The sequence below is a fragment of the Cyprinodon variegatus genome, unplaced genomic scaffold, assembly GCF_000732505.1.
Source record: "Cyprinodon variegatus isolate N-32 unplaced genomic scaffold, C_variegatus-1.0 Scaffold235, whole genome shotgun sequence".
Classification (NCBI taxonomy): Eukaryota; Metazoa; Chordata; class Actinopteri; order Cyprinodontiformes; family Cyprinodontidae; genus Cyprinodon; species Cyprinodon variegatus.
The window spans coordinates 628666-645913 of NW_015150688.1; the positions used below are offsets into that span (position 1 = coordinate 628666).

General features: G+C 36.8%; 1 protein-coding gene across 2 annotated transcripts in view; it reads left to right on the forward strand.

Annotated features, from left to right (window-relative positions):
* LOC107089017 (glutamate receptor ionotropic, NMDA 2D-like) overlaps window positions 1-17248 on the forward strand; it is a 244606-nt gene that overhangs the window by 113143 nt on the left and 114215 nt on the right. For both annotated transcript variants that reach the window (XM_015381530.1, XM_015381531.1), the window contains exons 4-5: window positions 5155-5421; window positions 14913-15100. In XM_015381530.1, the coding sequence (XP_015237016.1) occupies window positions 5155-5421; window positions 14913-15100 (455 nt within the window). The remainder of the gene's footprint in view (window positions 1-5154; window positions 5422-14912; window positions 15101-17248) is intronic.

Below are 17248 nucleotides of genomic sequence, written 5' to 3' on the forward strand. Positions count from 1 at the left end.
TCCATGTATTAACGGGGAGAACATGCAAACTCCATGCAGACAAAAACCAGACTGGGAATCGAACCAAGATTGTTCTTGCTGCAAGGCAGCAGTGCTACAAACCGCCCCACTCTGCAGCCTTAGAAAACATTCCGCAACTGTTTTATACCAATTTTAACTACTGATAATATCAAGTCATTCTCTATACACTATTTTTTTTCAAATATTGGATTGTAGGTATTTAATTCATTTTGGATTCCACAGGCCAGCCGCCAGTTTAAGAGTCTTTTTCTGTTGATTCACCCTTAAATAAATGAGAAAATCTAAAATAAGAAGTAATAAAAAATTGGAAATCTTAAGCTAAGTGTGCTCAAAAAATATATATACATTGCATTGTGTTTTCTGATATGACAGCTACTATGAATGATAAATCAAAGTGACTAAAGTGGCATCATCACATAGTCCCCTGGGGGCCCTGGGCTCTTACAAAGAAAGACAAAAACATAAAACAAAGGATCCCTTTCTGAATCATGCTTTTCTGCATTATCTGTTAAAAACACAATTTGTAACCTTTTTTAAAACAACAACACAACAAAAACAAAGAATCTATTAGAATTCATGAATAAAAGTTATTTGATTTTTCAACCAGCAAAGAAAAATAACATCACCTCCAGCTATAGGAAGCCAGTCTCCTATTTTTCAGAGAAACAAAAACACATTTTGTTTTTAAAGAACCAAAAGGCAGATAAGAAAAATCTTTTTCCTTTGACAATGAAAGGCAGCTCCTCTGTTGGATCATTTGCAATCGCTTTTCAAAGTAAAAACCTCCTTTTTTCACAATTTGTCACATTACAAGAATAAACCTAAATTTATTTCACTGTAATCTTCTGCAACAAGGCACAATGAACTATTGCTTCACCAAAAAGGTAATATAAGTTATGCTTTCAGATGTTTGTTTGGGAAAAGTATAATTCAGATGTGTATTCAGCCACACCATAAACAATACTTTGTTGAAGGACCTTTTTTAGCTACTGTTCCTTATAGCTCCAAATCCTATCCAGAAGGTCTCTGCCAGCTGTGCATCTACTAGATGTAATGAGAAGGCATATTCTGACATTTTTCCTTCATGTAATTATGCCAGGGCCCTGGGACACAGTGTTTGATTTAATGATGTGACAGATACATGGTTATTGTCTTATTTAACTGGTTGTTAAATTATCGCACTGTTTCCCAGCTGTGAACGTAACACCTCGCTCCATTCATGTTGCCCCGCGTTTCCTATTTAATTATTAATTTATTTTAACAGACTACATTAAAAAAGGTCACCTCGCATCCTATTGCAAATTATATAATAACGTATAATGTGTGTATGCGATCCATTTTAAAAAACAGGCTCGGGGTCAGTGGCTGTGGCTTGCAATACATATTTTTTTAAGGATTAAAAACAGTGTGCCTGCAACTGTTTTTCAATTCAAAAACATGTTGAAAATTTCAAACTTAAATCAAATAAATTTTATTTTACAAATTCTATAATCCAGCATTTTTAATTGACGTTGTCTGCGCATCTGAGCTAACTGGAGCAGAGCAAAACCCTTGCTCCGGCCTATGAATTGAAAACCGCTCTGCGCTCCACCATATTTCTTCCGTTCCGGTCCACCACTCGCTTCATGCTCCACTCCGCTCAATGCTATGATATAAATGTATATATATATATATATATATATATATATATATATATATATATATATTTATATATATATTTTTTTTTTTTTTTTGTTTTTTGTTTTTTGTTATTGCCAATCAAAATCAAACCTTGAAATCAAAAATAGAAAACCTCTTCAAGCATTAAACGTTGTTTATCCTTTCCTGTAACTGTCTATCCTGTCTTTGGTGAAACAAAGCATTATTACAGCATCATTCTGCCATGTTTCATCGTAATCATGTTTTTGTCAGCTTAATGGACAGCTGTANTTATTTTACAAATTCTATAATCCAGCATTTTTAATTGACGTTGTCTGCGCATCTGAGCTAACTGGAGCAGAGCAAAACCCTTGCTCCGGCCTATGAATTGAAAACCGCTCTGCGCTCCACCATATTTCTTCCGTTCCGGTCCACCACTCGCTTCATGCTCCACTCCGCTCAATGCTATGATATAAATGTATATATATATATATATATATATATATATATATATATATATATATATTTATATATATATTTTTTTTTTTTTTTTGTTTTTTGTTTTTTGTTATTGCCAATCAAAATCAAACCTTGAAATCAAAAATAGAAAACCTCTTCAAGCATTAAACGTTGTTTATCCTTTCCTGTAACTGTCTATCCTGTCTTTGGTGAAACAAAGCATTATTACAGCATCATTCTGCCATGTTTCATCGTAATCATGTTTTTGTCAGCTTAATGGACAGCTGTATTTTTTTTTTTTTATTTACATCTAACTGTAGGGCAGTTTGGTCTAAAGACACCAAAGTACCAACTTCCAAATGTTTGCTGTTTCTGACATGCCTTGCAGCAAAACAATATTCTTATGGCTTTTTCCTTTGCCACCCTCCCTTACAGCCCCAGATTCCCTGGACTGTGGACCTGATTTTGTTTTTTGGTCCTCCTGAGCTTTGGATCTCTGCTGGTCCGCTAGAATAACCTTAGCCTCTCTTCTGCCTCTCTGGTCATATTTTCCTAGTCTGGTCTATCAGTTTAGGTCAACAGTCATTCGCAGTTAGTAAGTATTGTAGAACTAAATATTTGTGAATGATGGATTGAACAGTGTGCAATAAGTGGGGTTTTATTTGTTATTTGTTTTTCAGTTTGACCCCAACAATGGATATACAAGAAGCCTTGTTTTTCAGTTTAATTTATTTTGGTTGATGAAATAATAATAAAAAAGGAAATCAGCTTATTTTGTAATTTAACGATTCCTACTAAAATTAAATACAAAGAAACAGATGACTAGTCTATGATTTTTTTTAAACATTTACTAATTTAATAGTGATTTTGTTTTGGAAGGATTATGGACTGCATAGTAATCATGCAAAGAACAGACCATTTTGTATCCTAATTAGATACATGTGTTCAGTGTCCAGCAGGCTGAGTTATTTGTATTAGCGCTTTTAAAGAGATGCTATCCAAGCCCAAAACAAAATACATTTATTTAATTTAGTATGACAGTGAGACATTACTGAAGGAAAAGCGCTTTCAAAGTGAGGAGCACTGAATTCAAATGCTCTCCACATTTCTGTATAACATTTCCTTCCATTTCACACATTTTGGCTACTTTCGTTCGTCCGTCAGATGTGAAAATAAGTTTTTAAAACATGGAAAGGCTGAAGGAATGGGAATTGTGTTGCTGGACTGTAACCAAAAAAGATCAGTGAGCACAATGGCTGGATGATGGGTCACCATCTCTTCCAATTTTTAAAGCACATCTTGAATCAGTCAACCTTGTGGCAACATATCTTCTAAAATGGTGACTTGGGACGTGACATCACTCATTCATGGGTTCTCGTAAGCTTAAAGGAGCTAGTAAACACATTTTAGCTCCATTTCCAAGATAAACTCGGAAACCTGATTAATGCTCCAGTCTTCAGCCACAGAGCTTGCTCCTAGTATGTTTCCTTTACAGATCCCCCTCAGCCAGTTTGAGAAGCAGATAAGCTTATATGTGGAGTCAGACTGCTAGTTAGCTGGCTGACTGACTTCAGTGTAGTGAGACTGGAGGTGAGGTCTGATGCCATGGAGGATTGAACATTATTCCTGGAGGTTTTTCCCTTTGATCATCCGCATGTCTGCACAGAAGCAGAACCATGATTACTAATTTACAGATATTCCCTCGGCTTCTGGGGATTTTTTTTTTTTTTTGTGCAGTACTTGAAATGCAGCACTCAGAAAAAAACAAAAAACAAACTTATATTTCAGTGATTTATTCATGTGATTTATCTGTTCTCTGATTTAAAGTTGGTTGATGGTAATATTCTGTTTTCGTAAACATTGCTACAATATTAAAGCTCAGTCATGGTATATTTCATTTTAATGTAATTGCTTATAGAGCTGCATTAATCTGAGCCATCCCCCCATCACATCTTTATACCCACTCATATTATACTACTTCTGTTATATCTAACAGTCCAAATGTGTTCACATCTGAACAACCTCTCTTCATAATCTATCATTGTACCAATGCATTAGCCTGGCCAGCCAGACTTTTATAATATATAGGCTAAACAGCTTATCAGTCTGGTAAAGGGCTGGTACAGCTTGATTTTAAGGGCGGGACTAACAGGGTCAGTGTCATCAGGTTGGAACCAATAAGATAACTACAGTATGGATATGAAGAAAAAAACAGTAGCAGGCACACAGTTTTTAAAAACCACTTAAAAAATCTGATGATATAAGCCCTGGTCTCTGGCATGTTCTTAACTTCCATCTCAGTATTGCTCTGTTGAGGTTGTCAGGTTGTTATGCTAGCAAATAGAAGCAGACAATATCATAGAAGCAGAAAGCATAGAAGCAGAACCATGATTACTAATTTACAGATATTCCCTTGGCTTCTGGAGATTCTTTTTTTTATTTGTGCAGTACTTAAAAAAAGCAGCACTTAGAATAAAAATAAATAAATAATTTTATTTTATTTTCCTGTCCAAACCTACATTCAGTCCAATCATCAGTAAATATGGATTTTTCCATTTTAAAACTTTCCTATGGTGTTGACAAAAATACAGTGGCTGATAGAAATGGATAGCTTTGTCACACTGTGCGTAGCTCATGTACACATGGTTATTAAAATGACTGCAGGGCACAGAGGGAGGCTACCACTGTTTCTCACATTCATGTTAAAGCTTTTATTTAAAAGCTGAAGCTGGATATGACAGACTGCTTCATTCCTCTGAGCCCCCGAAAACCTGAAGATATTAGACGCAAAGCAGAAAGAGCTCTAAGAAAAAGGAGAATGGTTTGATGCTGCCTGATGATCCTCTTTATGAATATGCTCCATCGTATACAACACTTGTTCAGCATGAGTGAATGGCACTCTATACTATTCATCAGCCTACATAAAGTATATGGAGTTGCAGGCCAAGTAATCTTTTCTGATATTTTATAAACTGTGTTTTTACTGTTCAAATTGATAAAAGTTTGGCTTCATAAATTCTTGTTCTCTGCTAACAGGAGAGCGGCTCAATCTACCTTCAGTTCACTTGCTCCACAATGCTCCAACTCGAGGTCATCTTTGAAGTACTGGAAGAATATGACTGGACGGCGTTCTCTGTTGTTACAACCCGTCACCATGGCTACGAGGACTTCCTGGCCATGGTGGAGGGTATGACAGATGGTTCGTTCATTGGCTGGGAAAGGAAGAGCGTGGTGGTTCTTAATGTGACAGACGACCCCGGTGGGGCAAGAACCAAGCGAGTGCTCAAAGACAACGAAGCCCAGGTGAGTGGTCAGAAACACCGGTGTCAGTGTTGACAGAGCTGTTATTTATGCTGAGATTTAAGTACTGCTAGGCTCTCAAAATAAAATTGATTTAAAGGAGAAGTCCAGCCAGCAAAGAATAATCAATGGATCATTATCTATACCTGAAACTAATATGTTTGCTGTGATTTAATGAATTTAGCATTAATCAGTAAAAAAATAAAACAATAATTTTAATTATGATCACCGAGTCTGGGACCAGCCATTTTTGCCCAAATATTGTAACACCTCACTCCTGACATCTTCCAGCAGTGACATCACGGTGCGGTAAGCCTAGCGCCATTCTCCCCGCTTTACAAACAAAATCAATGGGAGCTACTAGACACATCTGCAATCAACAAGTTATTTAAGTTTTCAAGAGGACTTCACCGTTGAAATTCACTAGAACTGTAGTTAAAGTGACAATGCCCACGTGCATGGCAGTTGGATGTTGTAATACATTGGGTAAAAGTGAAAAGAGAATTTGTTGTTTCACCTTTCGTCGTTTGATTGCCAATTTGAAGAGGGAGGATTTGACATAAAATTTTTGGCCAGAGAAAAAACATGTAAATGTTGCCAACATTTCAAAGAAAAATGTTTTCAAAATGACTTGGACGATAGCGCACCAGATACAGCAGTGAGACTTGGTCAACCGCCGATACCGCACCGTGACGTCACAAACCGATAGGTGGCAGTAGTGTTCTTTGACAAACATGGCTGCCTCCAGTAAAGCACATTAAATGAAAATTACTTTTAATGAAAAACACTTATCATTTATTGAACAGTATGTATGCTCAGCATTAGGCAAGCTGACCCGGGACAACACAGTCTTTTTGGGCCCCCCTCTACACCAAATGGAAAAATGGTCCTTACTCTGAGGGCCCTATATATAGACAGCATTGCCAGACTATTGAACCTTTCCTGGGACATCCTAAAGCCCAGAAGGTTTTTTACTATCTTCATTTAACTGAAGGCCTGCTCACCCCCAGCGAGTTACAGGTAGAGATAGGAAAATATGAAGCAGGTTCTTCCATTTCCAATAACAATGTTTGTGTGCACAGTTTCTTTCATGCCCTGGAAATCTTTCATAGTTTTCTGTATTTTATGTTGGACATTTTCATCCAATCTATTGAGTTTAGTACACTAGTTGATTTTTTTCTCTACTCATAGGAGAACAGTAAGCACGGCAGGTAAAATGTGGCCTTTTTTGACCTGCTGTATATTAGCCAGTCCCTAACAATTCCCTTCCTTGTGAGAGGTAGAATAGGTTAGATACTTTGGGAATTCTCGGCCCTCTGAATCTACTGGCATCTTATCTGCAATCTCTGTTAAAAGCTTCCTTTTTTGCCATTACAAACATTCACTCAATCAGAAATTGTCATTTTTGTTGGCCACAGCGCAGGATCATTTAAATTAACTCGTGATCCGTCTCTGAGACACTATGCTCAGACTCTCTGCTCAGGCAGGAAGCCCCTCAACCTGCACTGCATTTCGACAGTGATGGCTCTCCCTGTCTTCTCCTTAAACACACCCTCCCCCTGCCACCACAAGCTGCGACGCCTCAGCTGGCTCTCCTGCTCTGCCCTGTCTTTCACACTACTTCTAGACCTCTGCCATCTCTCTGCTCTTATGGCACTAAGCTAACAGATGCTATAAATTAAAACACTACAATTAAAAGATTGCTTCTTACAGTCCTCTGAATGGGTTTCATTCTTCTGCAATTCTGTTCCTTGACCTGTTCCTTACTCATCCTCAGTTTATTCTTAATATTTACTCCTAAAATCCCTCAAGCCTTTGGGGTCATCTTCCCTTTTTCTCTTTTTTTTTTTCTGTGCGCTACACTTCTGAAAACCTTACAATCTTAGTTTGCAGTGAAACAAACTTTAAAAGTTTATTTTGGGGGGAGTTCTAATGGCCTCTTATTTAAAATATATATTACATGTAGCCAATGTGAATATATTTATATATTCAGTTACTCTAAAATAAAATATTTTTTTCTCAAATATTTTATGTAAAATTACTTCTGCCTGTATTTTTAATGGTCAGATTGTCAATTTTGGGCCCTTCTCTCTGCTTTGTCCTGCCTGTCGGCGGGCTTGATCAGCAACATGCTCAGATTAAGGCAGCTTAAGAGGAGCTAGGTAGTAAAGATGAAAACATAATACCCAAGTGTAACTTTGTTTTATTCATAGCTTGAAGGTAGAGATGTTAGGATGAAACTTCTTTTTACCCCTCATCTCTTTGCATGAGTAAGGTTAACAAGATGATTTCTCCCTTTTATACTTTAGAATTTTTTTGCTCTCATTTTTGGCTGTGGTAACAACATGACCTTTGTTAAAATAAGGATCTGAAAAGAAATGAGTGAAAGCAAGGGCAGATCGAGCAAGTGGAGAACATTATGCATCTTACCTTGTGACGTTAAATGGGACATAAATTTAAAGACAAATGCTGTTCCTTTCCTTTCTATTCTTTTTCAAATTATTATTCAGAAGTGTGAAAGAGTCAAACTGAGAAAGGCAAACAGCTGCAGCTGAAACTCTACTAAATATTTGCCCTAACAAATTTTGCAGCAGCAACCAAGAAAAGTTTTATTCTTGGTTTCTCCTCTCTCAGAAAGCCCACTACTTAATAACAATAACAGAGGGAAAAATGCTCCATGATGGAGAGGTCACACTTTAGGAAGCTCTCCAAAAATATGCCTTTTTCTGCCTCTATGGCCTCTCTTGCCCTCAGGGTGTTGTCTTACTGTCCCTGTGTCAGCATCATCCATTTGAATTTATCCTTTTTCAACGACTGAATAAAAACCCACGTCCTCGGAAATCTTACTTGCATTTATACCGAATGCTCACCAGCAGCCTCAATTGGTGGATGACCTAATTTATTTTTAGTCATCTAATGTCGATTTGCAAAAAGAATACTTATATCATTGACTTCTCTGTCTTAGTATGAGAAGGTAGGCAAGTGAGATCAGTTTATTGCATAAAATTATGGGGTTGTGGGTGAGTGGTATTATAGAATTTATAAGGGAAACCTACTTTAAACTCTACTTTAAAAACTTTTATTGTCAAAAGTGAAGCCTATGAGGTCAATAGTGATGCCCTAGTCACCTGTCCCAAATGTATATGGAGAAAGCATTATTTTTACAAAGTGAAGCATGCACAGCATCACAAAGGGTTATGACAAGGAAAATCCAGTTCAGATTCATACATTGAAACCATTTTTGCCCCACTCTTTGCTTAACAAGAACAATGACACCCTTATCAAGAGGGTAATAGAGGGAGATAATAAAGGCATCTTGGTGAAAGTCACAAAGCCATTTGTGCTAAATGCTGCTGCTAAAGTGTGTAAACAAGTGTTCGCTTATCTGTTTCTATCTCACGGTGAAGGGAAAGTGGTGGATAGGCTTGTTCAATGCCAACTTCCTTTAAGGAAGCTAAATAACCATTCTTACATCTAAAAAAAATACAAAAAACAATATAACAGTAACAGAACGGTACAAGTGGTAAATGAAATGAAACAAACACAAAAAAATGCAGTGGTTACATAATTTTCAGTGAGCAACACTGAAACCGTAATCCAGCAGAAATAGAGCATCATTGCATCATAAACCCACCAATTCAAGGTGCATACATATACATACATACCGTTTTCTTCCCTCTATTTAAAGTTTCTCCAGCATCCATATTGATCCCTAAGGGGGATTGGTTAGGGCATATAGCTTGGAATCCTGAGGTTGTGCGTTCGAGCCCCAATCCCACAGACTGCCACTCTGGATCTCTGAGAACCTTAACCTCATGCTGCTCCCTGAGTGCCCCACAATGGCAGCCCACTGCTTCCTAAGGGGATGGGTTAAATGCAGAGTTAAATTTCTCCAATGAGAGATCAATAAAGTTTAATTATAATTTTTGTTATTATTATTATATTACAGTTCCAATCAGCCATCTCTTATCAAATGCGTGCGGAATCTCCAGTTTACTGACCACCTACTTTTGTAAGATTGGCATCTGGTCTGCAACAATGGTTTTATCTCAGAACCTACTGTATTAGGAACAAATTTGATTAACTTCAGTGTCATTCAGCAGTTTCTGCAGCCTTTACAAATGCAACATTTCACCATGTTTATGATCAATAAACCCATTATCAAACTTCTACCAAACTCAATTGCACATCCTCTCAACCCGATACTCGACAGAGAGCTAAAGTGGCGCCTTCTACCTGACTCACTGATGGGGCGTCAAATGACGCGGCTTGTTAAAAAAAAACAGTTTATAGAGACACTGATAAGACACTGATAATTGGCAAATTTATGTCGTTATGGTGGCCAAAACACTTTAAATCCTAATAAACTTTTCAAATATGATCCATTAGTTTGTTCTTTGTCAAATATTTTCCCTGCAATTTGATGAATGATGAATATTTTAATAATGCCTATCAACATTTTGGCCATAATGCTGAGTCAGAGAAGGTTTATCATAAACACTTTCAAAAGACAGTGGAAGATTAGTTTAATCAGGTCTCCCATATCAATAAATAAAAAAAAGCTTGTTGAAGATCCTCAGCTAAGACCTTGGATTAGATTGATAAATACCATAGCTCTACTTTAATCTTTTTTTTTATTCATGAGTGAATGGGTTTAAGAGATGAATCATTGCACTCTCTTTCATAATTCATAGTGCTGCAATAACCAGACATTAAAATCAGAAACAGCAGTCAGAAGGTGTTTGATCCTGATACACAAATCTGCTCTTCTGGGTAAAATACCTTGATCTATTGATCTCTTGGTGAATATGTATGCCTGCTGCTTTGGTGGCTGAGGAGAGGCTGCAGTGTGATGCAAAATTAGGAGTGAGTTCTTTACATCTGCATGTTGTTTTCTAATCACTGTAAGTTTTGCAGATTTTTTTTTTCATACATGCCTAGCAGTCTATTATTTAGTTGTAATGAATAAAAGAAAAGAAAAGAAAATCCCTTTTGAGTGTTTGATCTTACTTGTTTAGCAAAAACTTTATCAGTGTAGGAAAAAACAGTTATACTGATAAACAAATTCTTTGGTTATAACATTCCTGGCAGGTAATAAATGGCTTAAAATCTTTGATAGAACTATGCACATATGATAATAAATAATATTTACTCTCTCTCAGAGGAAATCTATTTAAGAAACCATAACCTAAGAACTTGTGTTCTCATAAAGAAGACCTACTGCTGTTTTTCCCGACCATATTACATGAGGCCGTAATCTGATAAACTAGTTATGAAGTCAAATTAGTTTTTTTTCTCTCTGTTTTGGTTCCTTATGCAAGCTAACATTTACATAATTTTTCACTTTGCAATAACATACTGATTCCGTACTTTTTTATTAAAAGCTAGATAATTTGTCTGTTCTGTGAATTTTTTTGTTTCAGAGCAGAATGGGCAAGTCTTCTAACAGCTAAACACAAATGTTTTCAGTTTTCTCTGATTTAACTCTTTGTAACACACTTAGTACTTAGGATGATTGATTTTATTTGATTCCTCTGATCTGATTCAAAAGTAAAAAGATCTCTTTCTTACTGAGCGATTAAGCAAAGTCTTCTTAAAACATTGTGTTTTGACACCTTTTACTTTTTTACTTTATGTTTCTTTCACTGTGTATGTAAATCTAATAGTGTTACAAATTGTGATCCGATGAGTCTTTTTCAAGCACACCTCAAGTTAGAATTAGCTTTCAATGCTTCACCCGTAGAAAATTCATGTCTCTAAAAAACATAAACAGGCCTTAACCTCTGAAAACCCTGCTAATATGAAATTATTGATGTTACGTGTTCTATGCATAATCTGAGGCACTCAGGAGGGTTTAGCGCTGCATGCGCCATTTGTTTTATTTCAAAGCCTGCCGTTGCTAATTAGCATATGGCACGCATTGCTTGATGATTTGTATCTCAGTGCTGTGACTGGTAAGAAATGCAGCAGTCATGCTGTTTCCTTCTGCATGCCTCATTCAAGGTTATCATTAAAGAACACAAAATAAACGACAAATCAAATATTTTAGAAAGAAACCAGCTGTGAAATGCTTTTCAAACATTGTCTTCCTTTTCATTTAAATGCTAGAAGCCTATAGCTTACCATATTCTAATGTTAGTTAAGTAACACATCGAGAAGGCTTCTAAACATGTTTATACTAGCACACATTTTCTGGGGTAGTGGCATTCAATTAGGCATAATATAAAATCTTAAAGTATTTTAGGCCTTTAAAATATTGATTTTCTTGTTTTGTTTTTGTAATGATGTCAAGATACAAATTGGAAAAAGAAGAATCCAGTGATAAGTTGAGCAAACCCAATTGACATAACTTTTGGCTAAATGACGCAACATCAGTGAAGACGGGTTCACTGATTGGACCACAGATGTGTGTCATCATTTATAGTAAAACTATATTAGATTCTGTTGATAGCCAAAAGTAAAAATAAAAAATGTCTTAACATGTGCAAACTGGTTTTCATGCAGAAAGCTGAACTTAAAAAAAGATACAATTTGTATTTTGGGTCTAAATTTAGCTTAACTGTGTTTGTTGCAAACATTTTAATGTTTGTGCCATTGTTAATATTTGTTGATTATATTTTAATGAGCAGACAGCACACATTTAGGGGTGGGGGATTTGCTAATCTAAATACTTCAAACCCACGCAGTGATTTATCAACCTGAAACTAATTGTATGCACATCTATTTTAAGTGTGTTTGAAAGTGAAATTTAAACTCACAATCAAACATGTCTGTGGTCATTGTGGCCACAAAGAAGGCATTTGTAGCCTGGCCAGCCAGACTGAAGTACATGAGCCTAATTCAGTCCGGTAAACAACTCTTGAGTCCAACCAGATCTGTCCGGACCAATCACAGCGCAGGAGGCAAGACTTTACAATGGATGACTCTCAGCACCAAATCTACTCATAATGCAGCACCACATTTCTGCTACCATCACAACAAGCTGGTGACTCCAAAGGAGCAATGAAAATTAACAATGTACTTGACAGCAAACCTTATATCCTCAGATGTTTGAGGCATAACCAGCAGAAAGAGAGTTTCTTCGATGGCTTGACAAGTTTCACAGACTGCAAAGTTACAAAAAAAAGAGCATATTGATGAGAGTTTTTGCATCACAGTAGTTATTTAATCGGTTCTAACCTGATGAGGTTAGTCCCCCGTTTGAAAAAAGCTTTACCAGACTGGTATGCCATGTATACGTCGTAACAGACTGGCTGACTGGGCATTGGTTGTATGACAGATGATAGAGAGACTAAATCAGCCTTTTATTACCCGAAGAACATCTCCAGGATTACAGGACTAAAGTCCAAGCAGGATCTAGAAAAACTAATAGCTTCATGTATGTATCTTTAGTAGAATTTAGTGGTATCTTCACAGGTTTGCCTAAGAAGTCCGTCACACAGTTGCAACTGCTCCAAAACGCTGCTGCCCATGTTCTCACCAGAACTAAGAAAGTAGAGCACATCCGTCCGGTTCTGAAGTCCTTCCACTGGCTCCTTGTAGCTCAGAGAATAGACTTTCAAATCCTTCTGTTAGTCTATAAATCACTGAATGGATCAGCAACTAAATACAAAACAGATCTGCTGTCAGTGTATCAACCTCCCAGAGCAGTCAGATCTTCTAGTTAAAGCATATTCTGTAGACCCAGAACTAGAACCAAACACAGAGTAGCAGCATTTAGTTCCTATGCTTCACTTATTGTCCATGACATACCTTTTTTTTTCTAGTCCACTCTTAAACTGCCAGCAGCACATGCAGTTTGCTCATTAAAATGAGGCAGGAACAGAACCAGTTTGCACGTCTTGTGCTTTGTACACACACAATCCTTGCAAATTACCCACAATAATCTCATTTATTGCACATGCATTTCTTTTTTGTAAAACAATTTTCACTCCTTATTGGAATTAGCCCCAGGAATGTTGGAATTACTCTGTTATACATTAATGTATCCCACACAACTTTGTCTAATCTTTTAGAGAAGATTCTTATAGATAGTGACCATTATGTTATTGATTTATTACTATTTTCAAATGGTACAATAATGCGTTTCCTTAACACAAACAAATGAATTACATTTATCTAGATTTAAAGTACTTTAAAAGTTTTTTTTTTCACTTTATAAATGTTAAAATTCAAATAACAAAGCCCTAGTATTACCATCACAGAATTATATCAAAGCCTAGGTGGTGCACGTATGGTGTGTGGATTAAAGATTCATTTCATTTCATTTGTATTAAAGCAGCTAAGCTCTGACAAACACAGACCTGAAAACCCATGAGGACCCTAATTAAAAACCAAATTAGGTGTCCATCATTATAAAAATGTGAAGCTGTACAAGGTCTAACAAACTGCTGGAGTGAATGGTGGTTTATATGTATTGCTTGTTTGGAAACATCTTGATTCAAGCATCACAGCAAAACAACAATTTTTGAGAGTAAAACAAGGCCAAGTCATTTTTTTTTTTACCCCCATCAGAAATATGGATTTTCTATGTAAATGAGTCTGTCTATATGCTGACTGCTGGGGTGGTGTGATAGATCGGGATTGAACGTCCGCGTAGACCTCATGCCAACCTTGAACCGGTCCTCTGTCGGCTGAGTAGGAGAATCGGCGTCATCTGGCCATCTTCTCTGACGACAGTCACAGCAGTTAACATTCAGCATGTGATTATAAAGCCACACGCCTGCTGCTATTGCTGCTGTTCTTCCATATTCCAGTGTTGACTGATTGGAGTTTTTATATGTTCACTTATTGTCTTCCGAAATGGTGGCACACATTTTCCCAAAGTGCTTCCTCTGAGCAATCATCTGAAGGACTCTTATAACCCCCCTAGCCTCTCACACACACATTCTCATCTTGCTATATGTAGTGAGAACCACATATTCCAATCTTTTTCTGTCATTTCAAGCCTTTCTATGCCCTAACCAGCGCAATAACCCTAACCCTAAACATTACTAGTGCTTAACACAAGGGTTAGCAAATAAGAAAGCGAGCACCATCAAAATGTCCTCTCTTTGGCACAAACGGTCCTCATCTGGATGGTGAGTTCAGGGAAAAGGTCCTCGCTCTGATGCCAAGAAAGGCACAAACACAGACTGATTAATTTGTCTTCCTCTTGTTGATGGCGTATGAATAGAAAATAAAAATGCAATCAGAACAAGATTCCTAATTTTTTTGAAGTGGAACTTCTTATTTGTAAAGCATTTAACATTAAGTACAAATCTGCTACGGTATATAACATATTAACAAATTAATATCCTGCACAATGCTGAATAGAGTATGGAAGGAGGTCATGGAACCAAGTGAAAAACTGTAAGGATTAAAAATGTGATCTTTATCTGTGTGTCTTTGCTCTGCATCCATCAAAGTGTTTAATCTAAATTGGTGCTACACTCTATTATCTCCTTGGTTTATAACCGCCACCTGAACGTCTTTGTCCTATAATCCTCTGCCAGGTCCGTCTGCTGTACTCCTCTCTGGAAGAGGCTGAGATGATTTTTCGGGCAGCCTGGGCAGCGGGACAGGCCGGCCCAAGTCACATGTGGTTTGTCGTGGGACCTGCCCTGTCTGGATTGGGCTTGGAAGGACTGCCAAAAGCCTTGTTTGCCATCAGGCCTCAGGGCTGGAGGGACGAACCACGCAGGTATGAGCCAAGCAGCCGATTCCCTATAGGTCATATTTGGTTTTTAACTAACTTTCTAACAAGGTGAGATTAATGCAAACTCATTCCTCCTGGTCAGCTCTGCTTTTCACACAGATCTAGTGTCTCACCTCACATGTTCACGTCCAAACCAGATTTATCTTGTCATGCGAATCTCCTGTGAATGTGAAGCAAATCTCACAGCAGTAAAATAAATTCAAAAGAAAACTGACAAATTAATTTTGCTTTTGACCATTTTCCTAAAGAGCAATCAGGGGCCATCAGATGATCCTAAACAAAGAAAGAATCTGATTAGTTGCTTACTTCACTTTCAGTTATTCAGGACCAGATTGTATTAAAAGAAACACATATATTAAAAATTATATTATGTTTTCAGTGTTTCACAAAATACTCTTATCTTTATAATGTTTGGACCCTTATAACAGAGCAAGACAGCTGTCTGTCTTATCGCTTTATTCGTTGTTAGTGATTCTTTGCAGATAAACCTTTCTTTGGACATGGAAAAAAATGGCCTCGTACATTTTTACAATTGCTTCTAGACATTTTATGGACTAGAATATTACACAAAAAAGCGTTGTTGTAATGCCTGACTTATTCTATTGCAGGAAGTTCTCCTTTATTTAAAAGTAAGTTTTTTTCCCTCATTGAATGAAGAATTTACAAGGATTAGGAAAGTCCTGCACTCCTAAGCCTTCACTAAAACCCAACTTGGTGATTTGAAAAATGCATGAGGATCAGTAAGAAAATAAACACTCTTTTTTTATACTGCAGAAACACTTTTTACGAATCCATGTTGTTTCGCTACTTCAACACGCAGAGGTACACAAACCTGTTTTAAGGCATGCATGATGCATCCTCTGCAGGATTGATGTCATTTTACAGAGATTTTTATCTCGATTTTTCTACTTGAATAATTGATTGACTTAGTGTGACAAATCCAATAAAAAAAAAAGACATTTACATTGGTCATCTCACCTGGAGATTAATATTTCTCGGTGAACCCTCATTTCAATTAGCATTAATTGATGAAATTGGAAAAAAACAAAAACAAAAAAAAACAAAAACAAAGCACATCTGTCCAGGATAAATTTCCATTGAAATGTGTCAAGTCATTTTAAGCCTTACAAGCCATTTAAATCTACTGAGCTTTAGAATCCCTTTCCACCCTGACAAGCTACACTTTGCTTTCATCAGATTTTAATGCCTGAAAAATGTTTGCACACGCTCAACACAAAACCCAAGAGAGCAACAAAGTTGTCACAGCCATGCATAACATGCCCATTCATTCTAATACACAGATGTTACAAGACAGAGGCAGCAGACCTAAAGGCGTTTGATAAACAAAGATGTCTTCCCTTAAATGTTTGATAGGGCCCAGCAGCTGAGTTGAAATGATTATTTAAATTTTTCTTTTTCTAAAAAAGAAAGAGATAAATTTCCTTGTTAAGGTTAATGTTGTAACATCTGCCAAATGACAGCGCGGGATATGGCAACAGTAGCTTTATTGTAACAGGATGGGTTACTGTAGGCCGTAACCACGCCAACGACTGCAGACCAGCCACCTTACAGAACAAACCCAAAAACTAAAACTCTTAATCTTAGTTGCTGAAAAAAAAACAGTGGCTCTTTCTGGAAAAAAATTAATAAACACTTCTTCCATTACGCTGTTCTTACTCGCTCCACACCTTCAAGGACCATGGGAAATTATAACATCCTAACATTTTACGCTACAATATTTTTACCCCAATTTAGTCTTCAAACTGTGCTTTTTCTAGCCTGGAAATCATTAGAAGATGCTTATTTCTGATGAAAATAGTTTTCTTATAGCTAGCTGATGGTGCACAGGAAAAAGTGTTGGAGAATAAGCACTTTTCTTTAGTAGAGGGAGAAGATTTTTGCACTTTCTCTCCCACATCTTTAAGAGTATTTCCAAAATGGTTTGTCCACATGGACCAATATCTGTAAGTCCCATATTTGATCTTTACAATTACTGCAAAATAAGGCTTATTGGATGGAAAATAAAAAAATGTACCCCAAAACAAGTTTTGTGACATTGAATCATGATGTAAATATTAATCAACCAATAAAGTAACTACCCAAATGATTAAACTAATCCATTTTCAAGATGGT